Here is a 15,677-nt window from a genome sequence, read left to right on the forward strand (position 1 = left end):
ATTGAACCGTCGTCCTCCCGAATGCGAGTCCAGTGTGCTAACCACTGCGCCACCTCGCTCCGTAAACTTTAAGTACTGTTGATTTTAGCTTGTATGTACTATGTATGAAATGTAGATAAGATATTGAAATTTTACTAGAATATCATCTCATTTCATTCTGAAGTTATTGGTTTTTATATGCAGCATGTGATTGTGTGTGCAGCATGCCCAATTTTGTTCCTGCACATTGGGAATTGTCGTATTTCATAAATAGTTCAAGAGTGAGGTTTTTTTGCAAATGATTTCATGTGAAGAGGCACATCTGTCTTGTGAGAAACACTCGTAACTTTTTTATTAATCGAGATATGGAAGTAACTTGTCTGCAGCAGTGAGAGGCTGGCAGGATGGGACTTGAGAAAAAAACAGAGGCCATTTTTAAACATGTCACCAGTGCTTGGGAAGCAGCAGAGCAAGATGAGTTAACTCATCTGCCTCCAATGTGGCTGTAAGCTTTTGTCAAAAACTGTATTGCTACATTATGCTGTAGAGGCTATTTTCAAGTGACGCCAAGAATTTGCCAAGTATATTAGTTGCCATAATCTTAAAGAACAGGACACATCAAATGACTCAACTTGTATCACTGCAAGTTTCAGATGTGCCATGTGCTGTTTCCAGAGATTATGACAGCTGATGTATTTGGCATTTTCGTGGTATCTATTGGAAATCATTGCTACAGACAAAACTGGGCAGTCCTGATTTATCAGCAAATGTTAAATTTTTACAGAAGGTTACAGCTCTAAGGAAAGTGCAGTTGCAGCCTTTAAAAAAGCCATAGCGTCTGTGTAACATAATGTTAAAGAAGTTCATTAACTTTCATTATAAATATTGTAGCTTAGAAGTGGTTGTATGATAAAATATTTGTAATGACTATCTTAATAACAGCTACCTCTAGTCCTTAAGAAAGGACAATGTTAACTTGTTTTTCATGTTCACCTGAATGCTGTATAAACAAGGACTATATGTGTCAAGATTGCTTTGTTGTATTATCATTTTTAAGTCACTTTACTTTTGCATATATTCCGTCAAAACATTATTAAAAATTGAAATGAAAAGCTATGCATGGACCTACCATGAAATGCCATTACTTAGCAAATGTTAATAGAAATGTGATAGAATATGCAGGTTAAGTAAATAAATTCAGTTATTTTTTTAGAGGTGATGTGAGAAATTGCAATGGAAATTAGATACAATGAGACAAAACAGGAACTTGTTTAGGGTAGATAGACACCACATTTCAAGAGTGAAGATGGCCGGTGTCATAATAGATAACAAACTAGCCTTTATGGATTAAGAAATGTTTCTGCAGTATGAGATGTAAATTGCAAACACAGATAGTTGATAATGACATTCCTGAAATAACATCAGATGAAGTATATAAAAGCATTTGAGGTATGTAGAAATTAAAGCCACATGGAAATATGCTGAAGCACCAAAGAAACTAGTATAGGCATGCATATTCAAATACAGAGATACGTAAACAAGCAGTGTAGAGCACTGCAGTCAGCAACACCTGGGTAGGACAAGTGTCTGTCACAGTTGTTAGATCGGTTATTGCTGCTACAGTGGCAGGTTATCAATATTCAAGTGAGTTTGAATGTGCTGTTATAGTCTGCACACAAGACATGGGACACAGCATCTCCGAGGTAGTGATGAAGTGGAGATTTTCCCATATGACCATTTCACGAGTGTACTGTGAATATTAGGAATCTGGTAAAACAGCAAATCATTGCTACATGGTCAAGAAGGTCAAAATCGGCAAATTTGATGAGATGTGCAGACTTGTATCCAATAATAATAGACAAATAAATGGAAAATAAGCTCGGTGATTTTATATGGGCTGTGGATCCCAATTTGAGAAATTTGGAGGTTTCAGAATGTGTACTTCCTTCTCCAGTAAGGAAAGAGGGATTGGCTGGGCAAGTTGGTAATGGGGTTGGGGGTGGGGGCAGGTCTCACAGACATTACGTGAAGAGGACTCACCTGTTCACCTGCTGTGAGAACGAAGGAAGCCAGAGGTAAAGAAAATGCATCGAAGGAAGTAGGAGGTCAGAGACAAAACATGGTTAAACATTGAACTGGCTTAAGTCCAGAGATCATAGAAGGGATGAGAGGAAAAGAAACATACTTGTGAATGATTTATACAATCAAGAATAGGGAGGGGAGAGGAGAGGGAGGGAGGGAGAGGGGATGAGGAATGGAGGAATAATTGAAAGAGGGATGCGATGAAATTCTCCCATTGGGAAACAGATTGTTAATGGTAGTGTGGAGGGAATTTTGGGATGGGAACAGGAGAGGTGAGGCCAGAGGGGGAGGTGGGCAGAGACTGGTGTAAATTGAGACCGGGGGGATTATGGAAATAAAATATATTATAAGTATGCTTATCATTTGTTAAATTCAGAAGAAGAGCTAATGTTGGTAGGGAGGATCCAAATTACAGAAGTTTTGAAGTAATGATATGATGATGATTAGCTTGCTCTGCTGTTAGTTGGTCTACTTGACCTTCAGCCATAGTTTGGCAGTCTCCATTCATTCATTCATTCATACACACACATGGCTGATTATGGGCAATGAAGACCATGCACCAACCTTAATGTGTTCCTACATGGATGGCTATCTTGTGCACTTTGGATCCAGTTCTAATGGGCACCAGCTGCTGTAGGTCCTTCAGCAGTTCATCCTCCCATTTCTTCCTTGGTCTTACAGCTGGATGGATACCATCCAGTTTTCCCATTTGTTCCTGGCCATATCCATGTTAAATGCTGTGCAGGATTTGCAGTGTAGTTGACAGATAAAATGGATGTCTTTGCAGGTGGCTCTGCCTTTAAGGAATAATTAATGCCTGTGACAGGACTAGAACAGAAGGTGGTGAACAGATGTATGGGACAGGGCTTGCACCTGTGTCTTCCACAGGGATATGACTCATGGGGCAGAGTGCTGGAAGAAGTAGTAGTAGTAGTATGGAGGTGGACAAAGATAATGCATAGGTTGGGTGGGCCTGATCGCAGAACACTTGTGTTTTTGTCCAATGTACATGCTATTAGAAAGTTGAGCAATTTTTCACCTTTCTTATTTACCTGTCTCCTGTTACTCAATCTCTCTCTTATTTTGTGAGTGGCTATTTGTCCTCTTATACACACTTAATTTCATCCTGTATTTTCCATAATTGTGTGTATGAAAGAAAATAATCTGTTACCTTAGTCTAGCAATGAAAATGTTACCTAAGATATAGGCCGTGCTAGTTTGCAAAAAAGACAATTAAAAGCAATTTTGAAATAGGTAACAACAGCCATATATTGAACCTTTAGGTGACAGCTTTGAGTGTTCATAGGAAAAACCAAGGAAAAGAAGAAACATTCTAAAACAGATTTAAGAGTAATGTAGGTGAATTGTGCATCACTGTAACATTATCATTGGCTATCTTTTTAAGTTTCCTTTATGAACTGTCTTGTATGATCAGAAGTTTGACCGAGCGAGGTGGCACAGTGGTAAGACACTGGACTCGCATTCAGGCGGACGGCGGTTTAATCCCGCGACCGGCCATCCTGATTTAGGTTTTCTGTGATTTCCCTAAATCGCTCCAGGCAAATGTCGGGATGGTTCCTTTCAAGGGGCACGGCCGACTTCCTTCCCCGTCCTTCCCTAATTCGAATAGACCGATGACCTCGCTGTCTGGTCTCCTTCCCCAACCAACCAACCAACCAACCATCAGAAGTTTGTTTTTCAGCAAATGGATCTGAAAACTCACAAGTGCTTTGATAATGTTTTCCCATTTGTCAGTTGCAGGTAGCATTTCAAAATATCTTTCGATAATGTAAGTTTTCTGATTTGGAGTGATAGCACTAAACAGATTGTGACCACAGGTGATATGGCACAGTCCGAAACACACTTGACTCATATCGGGGAAGGGCAGGGCTCAAATCCTAATCTGGCCATCCTGATTTAATTTTCCTGCAATTTCTCAAAATCACATCAAATGACCAGATAGTTTTGTATGGCATATTGATTATCCCATCCTTATCCAATCAAAGCTAATACTTCATTTCAAACCTTAATTTGTCTTGTCAGGCATCATCAGAAAGTATAATTTAGTGGTGTCTCTTTATATGTGACAGCACCTGTTGCTACAGACATACTCTTTGCATTCTGCACTGAGTGCAGCTTTGTTGTCCTCTCCTGCTAACCAATTTCTGATACTAGTGTGCTGAGGAATGGCATTTGGCTGCTATAAAGTACTTATCATCCAATTTTAAGACAACTATTCACCAAAACAAACTGATTTTTACACATCTTATACTGTTATATCTTCACTTGATAAAGGATTGAATTTCTTTTTGTTATATGTCATAGTTACTGCACTGCATCAAGTAACGATAAACATTGCCCTACATTTTAAAGAGTTTGCAGAGGTAAAAATGCATTGCGTAAAATTTGTGTGTGGTTGATTTTTAGTTCATACTTTGTAGTGTATGAAATGTAGATACAATATCGGAGTTTTGTTTAAAATTGAGAGGAGAACAATACCTCATTTCATTCTCAGGTTATTAATTTTTACATCTGACAGACAGTTGCATGTGACATGCCCATTACTGCCCCTACGAATCAGATATTACGTCATCATAACAATTGTGATATTTCATAAACTATTCAAGAAATCAAAATAAGATTTTTTGCAAATGATAGCATGCAAATAGGCTCATATGCTGTGTGATAAATATGTGACCCTTTTTTTTTTTACTGATATACGGAAGTAACTTGCCCGCAACAGTGCGAGATCGTTGGCTCAAGACATATACAGGCGTCAATAGCATTGTAGGAAAACCCAAGTGGTACGGTTATACATGTCAACAACTCCTGGGGAACAGCTGAGCAGGATGTGTATCTTCCCCAGACCGTTGTAGGCAAATAAAGAACTGAATTCTGATCTAAAAGATGGAGGATTATTTTGTGTGTATTGATATGTTTAGCCTTATGTTATAGAGAACATCGTAAAGAATGGTGCTGAACTTGTTTACCAGTGTTCACAACTGGGCACTTTGACCCTTCACAGAAATAAATGTGTTATATCTGCTTCCTGTCCAAGCTGTCATTACATTGAACTCTACCAGTAAAATAAAAATAAATAAAATGTATTTGTTTTCAGGCCTTTGCGACCTGGTGATAAAGGATGGGTAGCAAGAGCCCGTGTCCCTATTCCTTCCAACAAAGACTATGTTAACCGACCCAAGTGGCAGAATGAGACTGACATAAGCAGGGTAAGATGTATTTTTTAATTTTAAAGTAATTGTGAACTTCTTGTTACATTATCAGCAAAAGTGACATTAACAGTGACTTGACACTGAAAAACTTTATATAGTTTAAGCAAACAGTATCACGTAAACACTAAAAAACTGAGAGTGTTTTTACTGTTTACATACATATATCTCTGAAAGAACAGACAGCTGTTGACAATCCACAGCTGTACAAAATATTTTAAAATTAATTAGGTGACTGCGAATTCCTTGACATCAGCTGTATTAGGTATACCGTATTTACTCGAATCTAAGCCACTCTTTTTTTCCGGTTTTTGTAATCCAAAAAACCGCCTGCGGCTTAGAATCGAGTGCAAAGTAAGCGGAAGTTCCGAAAAATTTTGGTAGGTGCCGCCGCCACAACTAACTTCTGCTGTGGAATATATGTAGCGCTACACAGGCATGCTTTGCAGGCACGAAGACAAATACTGGCGCCAAAATAAACTAAAAAAAAAAAAAGAAGTGGAAGACGAGCTTTTTTCTCCGCCCCGAGTTTCGACCACTGCATTTTCATTCATTATCCAACGAAGTAAATACAAATTCCATATTGTTCATTTTCGAATGTAGCAGCATTTCAATGTACTATGAAAATCCGACTGGCGAGACTGTTTGGGATGTGTGTCAATATGGCCAACTCTACGTTCTGAATTTTTTCCTACCTGTGAGAAGACATGGTTGCTAAAAGAAACTTTTGTGGATTGTGAATCACATGTAGTATTCTCTTCACCATAAGAATAATACGAATATAAACATTTTGCCATGTATTCTTTCGTGTTTGCTGGTATCTCATTTAAATCCTGTCTGCCTAATAAACTACGAAACTTGAGTGAGACTACAGCAAACGCGGAAGAATATACATATCATGTCATGTTTATATTCATATTATTCTTATGCCTAATTGTGATACAGTCAGAAATGAAGCACGGCAATTGACTAGATTTTTAAATCTAAGATGACTCTAATTTCTGTGCAGAATGTAATGTACTAAAGAGGCGCCTGCAGAGATTTTCAACCGGAGAAAAATTTTCGCTAAACTCTCGTTCAGAACGTCTTCTATCATACGTAGTCTATCATTTGCTTCTTGCTGATCACTATCAAAGAAAGCAGCAGTGTAAGTAACAACAAATAGCAGTCTCTTGCCATTGTTTCGCTTATGAGTCAATTCCTCTCTCTTTTTTTATTGTAAGCCGCGGTAGCGCGCACATAAGCTAGTCTTGCCGCGAGCGGCGACAGATCGTCAAACTCATTATCAGAATGTGACAAACAATGCATGACACAGTACAATAATGCATTTTCAGCTTAGAGTGACTTAAACACCTATAACAAAGAGAACGGCACATATCAGATCAAAGAAAAATAAGCATTAAATTCAAACCAGACACAGCAGGGGAAAAAGGAAGGGTACCCATGTAAACACGGGTGGAGCGCTTGACGCATAGCAATGGCTACCTGGTGAAGCTTAACTGCTAAGCTTACGACTCGAACCAAACTATCGTCATTCATTCGACCTAAATTGTGTCTCGTATTACAATGGACCAACTTTGTTTCGATTTGGAGGTGTGGCCTAAAACTTTTCTCTCCCCTAGAATTTCGAGTCTCAGATCTCAGGTGCGGCTTAGATACGGATATTTTTTTCCCTTGATTTCGAGTCTCATTTTTCTGGTGCGGCTTAGATTCGAGTAAATACAGTAGATCTACTACCCAAGAGCGACATGTGAAAATTTCTGCTGGACTGGGACTTTGATCTCGATTCTTTCGTTGTCTCATTCTCCTTGGTACAGGAATCCCAGTAATGTTGTGAGCTTTAGGTGACGATTTTAGTGGTCTATGATACTAGGGTTGGAACTTTTAATAGTGGCAACTATTTATTTACAGCTCGTACAAAATAGATACATGTTTAAAAGTTTTACTGACCTTCAAAGTAGACACCAGCATTGTGTATAAACCGTTGTCAGCGATGTGGAAGTCGTAGCATACTCTTAGCAGTGCCAGTTCTGTTGACAGTTCGAGCGGTGCGGTCTATTGCCCGACGAATTTATAGCAGTTCTGAAGCAAATGCCGTGAATTGTTTCCTTCAATTTAGAAATCGAGTTGAACTTACGAGGGCTTAGTCGGGGGAGTGCAGTAGGTGGTATAGCCCTTAGCAGCCCCATCAGTCAAACAAATCAGTAACAGCTGCACTGTACGTGCTTGAGGATTGTCCTGCAAAATGATGGTCACATCCTGCAGAAAGTGTCATCACTTTTGTCAGTATGCTGTTCATTTTTGGACCACAACCTATGACCAGCTTAGAGACAGAAGTGATACCACTTTCTGCAGGACCTGACCATCATTTTACAGGGCAGTGCTCAAGCACGTACAGTGCAAGCTGATACTGATTTGTTTGACCGATGGGCTGCTAAGTGCTATACCACCTACTGCACTACCTTGATTTAAGCCCTTGTGAGTACAACTCAGTTTCTTAACTGAAGGAAACGGTTCACGGCATTCGCTTCAGAACTTTTACAAATTCGTCGGGCAATAGACCACACCACTCGAACTGTCAACACAACTGGCACTGCTAAGAGTATCCTACGACTTTCACATCGCTGACAACAGGTTATTCACAATGCTGGTGACTACTTTGAAGGTCAGTAAAACTTTGAAACACACATTAATTTTGTACGAGCTGTAAATAAATAGTTGCCACTATTAAAGTTCCAACCCTCCTATAATGATGTAAGCATTGTAACATAGGGAAGTTTGGGTTATTCTGGGGAACGTGCACAGATACCCGAAATGATTAAGGAGACCACTTACGATAAGTGGGAAATCTGGGTTCAAGTCCTGGTCCGGCACAAATTTGCATATTTTGTTATTAGATAGAATATCTATACCTAATACAGCTGATGTCAAGGAATTTACAGTCAGTGAATTAATTTTGAAAAACGTTTTTATTGTATTTGACCAGTATTATTTCTGTGTGAAAGGACAGACTAAAATGTTGTGTAGTTAGTAATTATAAGTCTAACTTATATGGTAGGCTGCAGTGGAATTACTTCTACTGCAGGTATATGGGTGAGCTAAGAAAGAAATGAACTATTATTAGTGGTTGGAGTTAGAAAAGGCTCATCTCTCGTGTCATATATAAAAAGTCTATGAAGAGTTCGATGTAGAAAAGGGTTATCTTCCATGGTGTATGCAAAAAAGTGAAAATGTGTCTGCACTAAGGGAAGGTGAAGAACATGCTCATAAGAGGCACTGAGAAATGAGACTGTTTCGTGTTACTGATCCTGTTTAATCTGTACAAAGAATCTTCGACAAAAGAAAGCAGAGAAAAAGTGGAATAGTTTGCAGTTGAATGCAAGATCTTCAACTACTGATGTTGGAATAAATTTGTGTACCCTGGTAATTATTATCTGCTCAAAATTACTTTAGGATTGACAGTTCAGGAGGAGCACGTAGAGGTGTGTAGCAGAGGTGCTGTCCCACACGGAACATCGCATAACCTTAACATTTTGTTTGACTCGCTCAGTTTCATAAACTACTCACTTTATAAATATGGAACTTGCATCAATCTGTTCCGCAAGTCTCCACTATGTTTTAATTTTAGTTTTATTTGAGGCAACAAATTATTAAGATGATATACCAGGGTTTCTACAGGTCATGAAAGTCATGAAAAAGTAATGGAAATAAACAGGTAGTCATGAAAAGCTAATGAAATTGAATAGGTGGTCATAGCGTTAGTCCCCCAAAATGTTGCCCCCAGTAGTCCATATATAGAAAGAGTCACCAGAAGTTTTAAAAATCTTTGTTATCTGTGATGGACTTGTGCGTCCGTCTGTGCAGGCCATATTAGCAAAAACCCTGCTACTGTCATTTGCCACCTTTAGAGCTATATGTGGTTACTTTCAGAAACGCACAGTTGTTTTGCAAAGTCTGTATCAAAAAATTGCTGAGAACAGTCCTTTGAAATTAAATATAGGCAAAGGAGGCTCATGTATATCACCCAAAGTTATGCATGTGACTCCATCAACAGCCGATGTAGAATGCTGTAAATTTTGTTAATATTTTGAGAAACAACTGAAACAGTTGAATCCTAAGAAAATAGAACTTGAACAGTTTCTGATGAATTTACTGCAGACTTGAACCATGACTTCATCTAGTTCATTTTAAAGCTGTTATGCATGTTTCATGGAAATGCTGCAGTTGAAAGAGGCTTTTCTGTTAACAAGAAAGTTTTAGTTGAAAAGTTAAAAGGTACAGTTGTTGCAGAAATAAGTGTTTTTTGTTAATGTTACAAAATTAGTGATACTAGCTGTGTAGAATGCTTCATCACTAAGAATAGAAGCCTTCAAACGAAGAAATCTGATGAAAATAAAGTGGGTAATCTTAAAAGAAAAACAGTTCAATAAACAAAAGAGCTCAAAGAATGGTTATAGAAAAGGCAAAAGAAGAACTTGAAATTTCAAGTTTAGCTAAGAAATATAAACACCAAATCTTTTACTGTGAAGCTTAACATTTGACATAAATTTTGTGCCTTCAAAAATGTTGTAGTGCCTTAAAGAAAATTGTAAGTTTTCACTACATCACTATGCTAATATATTTGAAAATAGTCATACCACATCCTGTGTGAGAGTTTCATGTTTTTGTAGCATTTGATGAATGGTATTCTACAAGTCATACCTAGTTACATTATTTGTGCTGACATACAGTTTGTAAGTTGTTATTACATTCAGCTTTTATTTCAAGCAGCTTTTGGGTTCATAAAAAAAATTGATTTTGTCATTGTACCTCAATATCTTCAAGAGTTCATAAATATAACTAAAGAAGTGATATAAAAACTAGTGAATTTGGTCCTCTGAAAATCTGTAGACACCCTTATACAGTTTACGAAAATGCATTTTCTGATGACGTTACTGAATTTTTGATATGTGGGGAAACATTTTGGTTGTTGAAGTTATGTAAACACTTTAAGCAAATGAAATCTTAAAAATACATCAGATTTTCATCTACTCCAAACTGGAACTCAGAACATGAGATGAACTTGATGCACAATGTCCTCCACATGTATCAAGTATGAAGTGGACTCGCACATCGAGTACTGAGTGGTCACTGTTATAGTTTCATTGCAAGGAATGGCTCAATTTGTTTGTAATTTTTCTGATTCATCTACTTATTTCTAACTTTACAGAATGTGGGATTTATGTTTGTTTGTAGCAGTTTAAAAACATATCATATATAACCCAACCATTTTCAAAAAAAGGACAAAAGCAATACAAAAGTATTGAATGTGGCAGTTATTGTTAATGGTAATATTTTTTATGTGATATAAATTGAATTCTCAAGAAGAATTTCATATGGAATTAGTTGCTGATAAGGCCGCCTTATTAAAATGTCAAAACATACGAAAATATAATTTTGTTATGTTGCCATTACAAATTGTGCACTTCAGACATGCAGCTGAACCTACCTATACTTCATATCACTGTAACTGGCACTGCTGTTATTTAATGAAATAATTGTCTCCTCCACGGAATTTTCAAAACTGCTTCATTCTGTCTTGTTCTCTCCATGATGCTTTACATATGTTTGTCTCTGCCTTCTTCCAGTCTTCAGAGATGATGTTCCTAACAGCTTCTTTTGTGAGTGCTTAGGCTGTAGAAAGGGTAAATTGATTATCATTCCTGCCAACATAATCTGTAATTGGGGCCTACGTTAATTCTGTTGTGTGGAAATGGCAGTGGTAAGATTGTTAGCCAATACGTTTTTGTAAGCATATAGATTTCATATATGGGGGCCTGTGTGTTGTGGAGAGGTAGTAGTTCCATAAGCTCCAACTTTCTAAGGTCATCACTTACATAGACTTACCGACACTGAAGCCAGTCAGTTATTTCCTCCTCTCACTTTGCCATGGCAGGTGTTTTGTCAACAGTAACTGAATGGTAAGGAGCATTATCTAGAAAAAAGACAGTTTCCCCAGATTTTGAATTATTGAGTGTACAAACCACCTTTTAAATGTAACATGGTTCATTTCTTTGTAATAACCTTCCATTCCTGTTGATTACAAAGCACGAGACCATTCGAGAGAGAACCTTGTTAGTTGCCTACATGACAAGGAATAAGTCAGCCCCCATTGCCATTGTTCCTTTAGTTGTGTCACCTGTCCAGCCCTGCTTGATAACATCAGAATTAACCCAGTTTCATCAAGCCACAACACTTCATCGATATTCGTGCCATATATATCTTCCTTAAAAACTGGCATTGCCATGCAGCTTCATACTCCCTCACCATCAACAGTTTGTGGCTGGATCATGTGTCATGCAAAACTGTGCGCAACTGCCTTGAAAAAGACCTAATTCCATACAGGTGACTATAACTTGCTGACTTTCGGGTTTTCCTTTCTGCAATATTAACCATAAACATGGTGACGAATTGCATACTCAGCAGATGAATGTACTTTAGCAAACCGCTTATCCATATAATGTTTTTTCCTCAAGAGTTTCAAGCCTAGATACTTTTTCAGCTTCCTTTTATTTCTTGAGCATTTCTTTGCCAATCTTCATAGTAATGTTTTTGTTCACATTCAGAACTGCAGCCATTCTAACAGTTATATTGTTAACGGAGAACAGCAGGTCCCCATAGAATTTTTCAGTCTCACAGTAGGCCAGTAACATGCAAACTGTTTCTGTTGACTGATCTTGTGCATCACTCCCCAGGCCAAGAGAATGACACAGAATTTTTCTGCTCGTAACTTTCTGCGGACTTCTTTCTGACATCATTTGGTAGCACACAACAAATGACGGTAACAAATAAAATAATAACTGCTGCATCCATAAAAAATGGAAACAAACCAAATCATGAGATACAACAATTACACGGGACATTAAACTGTCTGAAACTCAAGCACTGTGTAGGTGAGGAGGGTTGTGGTGCCAGAGTGAAGGTTTGGAAATTTCGGCTCATTGCTGCGGCTGCAGATCTCATGGGTGGCAGAATGTGGTTCGTACCTCCACAATGGGCTCCTCCCTACTTCTTCTGTTGTAGCTGTCAATACTAAATTAATGTTGAGCAGGCTTTAGGTATCTGATTTCTGTGTGAAGGATGTTAACTTGGTTGGTTGACATCAGAAAGTTAACTCTTAACTTTTTATCTCATATTTAAAACGTAAGGTTTGTACAATCATCATCCATCTGCAAATGAAGGTTTGTAAGGAACGCATTGCGTTAGGTACCGGAGTATTTAGTTTGAATAGTTTCACATAGGTAATTCTGACATTTTCTTGTCCTGAGTGCTTAGTATCATCATCATTCATTATTGTAGTTAAAATGAATGGAGTGGCCATTGCATGTCAGTTGAGATGAGCTTCATTGTTTAAAAACTTGAGCTGGAAGTATTTTATGCAGTAGAATGATGGGATGTTCACTGTGCTAAATATTTGTAACTAGTTAAGTCTTTAGTGGACTGGGAAATGCACGCAGATGCCATCCATTCTCAAGCAGTACTCTTCCACTTGCAGATTGTAAGAGAGGGAGAGTGTCGTTACTAGATTAGAGACTCAGATAATTGGTGAACCGTGGTCACATGGATTGACTCGAGGAACAAAGTACAAGGTTGGAGACTGGGCTTAACACATAGTTACAAATTGACAAATGTTTATGAACTCTTTGATACAGCTTTGACTGTTGATGATTGTTTCTATTAACGCAGAATTACTATTCTTGATCAGCCTTCTATATAGTGTTTCAGTCATTCCATGAGTAGAAACTGTGAGAATAAGTAGTAAGATCAGTGTGTGTAAATCCATACATGGAACATATGTACACAGTGAGAGAGGCAGAAAATAGGAAAGAATGTACACTTGTATTGTAAATTCCTACACGATGGAACTCTCTCTCTCTCTCTCTCTGTGTGTGTGTGTGTGTGTGTGTGTGTGTGTGTGTGTGTGTGTGTGTGTGTGTGTGAGAGAGAGAGAGTGAGAGAGAGAGAGAGAGAGAGAGAGGGAGAGGGAGGGAGTGCTCAACTGCATGGTCATCAGCACCCGTACAAAGTCCCAATTGTTTCACAGTCCAATGTAGCCAGTGTCACGAATGATGATGATGAAGAAGAAATGATGAGGACAACACAAACACCCAGTCCCCGTGCAGAGAAAATCCCCAACCTGCCCAGAGAGAGAGAGAGAGAGAGAGAGAGAAAGAGAGAGAGAGAGAGACTTTCAAATTTGTGTGTGTTAATGTTACATTGTAATGATGAGTAGAATAGCAAGTTTGTACAGTGAAACAGAAGACTGTAGGTTCTTTGCTTGCTCTGTACATTGCTTCCTTTGGGCTACACTCAAAACACACGCTATCTGTAATGACCTCATTTTCAACAGGATGTTAAATCCTAATCTTCCTTCTTCAAAGCACTCTTAAATTGAAACTGTGTGCCAGGCCGAGACTCGAACTCGGGACCTTTGCCTTTCGTGGGCAAGTGCTCTACCAACTGAGCTACCCAAGCACGACTCACGCCCCGTCCTCACAGCCTTACTTCTGCCAGTACCTCGTCTCCTACCTTCCAAATTTTACAGAAGCTCTCCTGCGAAACTTGCAGAACTAGCACTCCTGAAAGAAAGGATATTGCGAAGACATGGCTTAGCCATATCAGCGCACACTCCGCTGCAGAGTGAAAATCTCATTCCACTCTTAAATTTGTATAACAATCTTTTCTAATACACATTGATTTTTACTGAATTCACAAAAAAGACAAATTCATGAGCATTGTGAGTCACTTGAAGGTACTGGGGACTGAGCGGAAGGGGTTAGAGACTCATTTTTTTAAAGATCATGTTATGCTTGCCCTGTGTATGTGCAGTGAGAGTTACTTTCTTTTGTGTAATATTCTCATACAATAATGTCAAAAACTAGACAAGCAGCATTCTATACATCATTGTGATCTGTTTCAGACGACAAAGAAGTCACTTAACAGATTCGAGAAACATATGAAGAACTACCTTGATAACAAACGCTTGAAGAAAGCTCGCCGGGCTGTTGAAATATCTATTGAAGGACGGAAAATGGCACTATGAAGAACTGTTAAAGACTCAATGCCACTTTGGGCAGTATGTGTTCCTTGTACTTGCATACATAGTGTTCAGTATTCATACTCTTGTTGCATGTGGAAATGCAGTGTGTACTGTAATGTAAATAAAATCAGCTATATTTATGAAATATATGTGTGTGCTTGTAAGTGGAATTTATTACAGTTTATTGTAAAGACAGATAACTGAGTGGAGTGTCTCTGTGCTTCAAGTCTCAGTTCAGTATTTTCCTAATTGGTAAATGAGTGCTGGTCTTTATGCCGTCTCTGTAACAGAAGGGTAATACAAAATTAACGGAGTATTTTCTGTCTTCATGAAGCATTGAATTGCAGGTGTTGCATTTTCAGCTAGTCAGGAAAACCTAATTTTAAATATATTAAACACACACACACACACACACACACACACACACAGGATATATTCTGGGTATCTTGTTGTACCTGACTCGCACTGTTTTGTGATTCACCAATATAAAAACATTGTAAGTGTCAGAAGAAATTATATTGTCTAAAAGTACTTAACCTTAGGTTTTCCTAGTGTTCTTGTGGTGGATTGCACCATCTGCCATTTCATACTTCACAAAGATAGGAGATTCTTAAACAATTATGTCTTAGCTTTCTGGAAATTCAAATGAAGTACAGTGAAATCCAAGACAGTGTAGATCAGGCATGTTGAAATGTTGAAGTTTGTGAATATTATAATCATATCATTATTAATTTGTAAATGTTTTTTGTGTCTAGAATGATTTGTTATTCTTTGGTCAGAAGGGTGTAATTATAGTTTCCACAATTTTACAGGAGAGCAAAAACAAAGTTGAAATGACACCTGATTAAATTTCAGTGGCAGAGTTTTTAGTTCTGTTTTGTATTTTTATTAATCCCCTTTGCATTGCTTACCATACCATATGCCTACTTGAAAGTATAACAACAGAAACTTGTTAAATAATGTGGTTGAGTTCCTTCAGTTGGACTTCCTTTGTCTATGATCAGACAGGTGTAATATTTTACAGTTTAGGAAGCTTTGTGGGAAGGAATGGACAATTTTTGCAGTGCTGCTAGTCTTTCAGAATGACAACATGTAGCAACTTAAATTTTATTGTAGTACAAGGAAGAAAGACTTTTTACATTGGTTTTGTGGTACTTTGTTCTGAGAAGACTGGTAACATTATTAACAGCAATTCAAAAACCACAAATTAAAGATGCTTTAAAATCAACTGATACGCAAATTTTCACACTGATAAATTTCATAACAGCATTATCAAGAGATTATTCAAACTTTCATTCTGGAACATA

General features: G+C 38.0%; 1 protein-coding gene and 1 non-coding gene across 2 annotated transcripts in view; one reads left to right on the forward strand and one right to left on the reverse strand.

Annotated features, from left to right (window-relative positions):
• The window catches only part of LOC126456616 (protein IWS1 homolog), a 119,106-nt gene extending 104,591 nt beyond the window's left edge, over nt 1–14,515 (forward strand). Inside the window, exons 9-10 of the mRNA XM_050092359.1 lie at nt 5,180–5,291; nt 14,251–14,515. Coding sequence (XP_049948316.1) covers nt 5,180–5,291; nt 14,251–14,373 — 235 coding nt within the window. The 3' untranslated portion in view covers nt 14,374–14,515. The remainder of the gene's footprint in view (nt 1–5,179; nt 5,292–14,250) is intronic.
• On the reverse strand, nt 13,732–13,806 carry Trnas-cga (transfer RNA serine (anticodon CGA)). The gene has a single exon. It is a non-coding gene; the product is annotated as a tRNA-Ser (tRNA).
• Nucleotides 14,516–15,677: the final 1,162 nt, after the last annotated feature.

This window comes from Schistocerca serialis, chromosome 2 (assembly GCF_023864345.2).
Source record: "Schistocerca serialis cubense isolate TAMUIC-IGC-003099 chromosome 2, iqSchSeri2.2, whole genome shotgun sequence".
NCBI lineage: Eukaryota > Metazoa > Arthropoda > Insecta > Orthoptera > Acrididae > Schistocerca > Schistocerca serialis.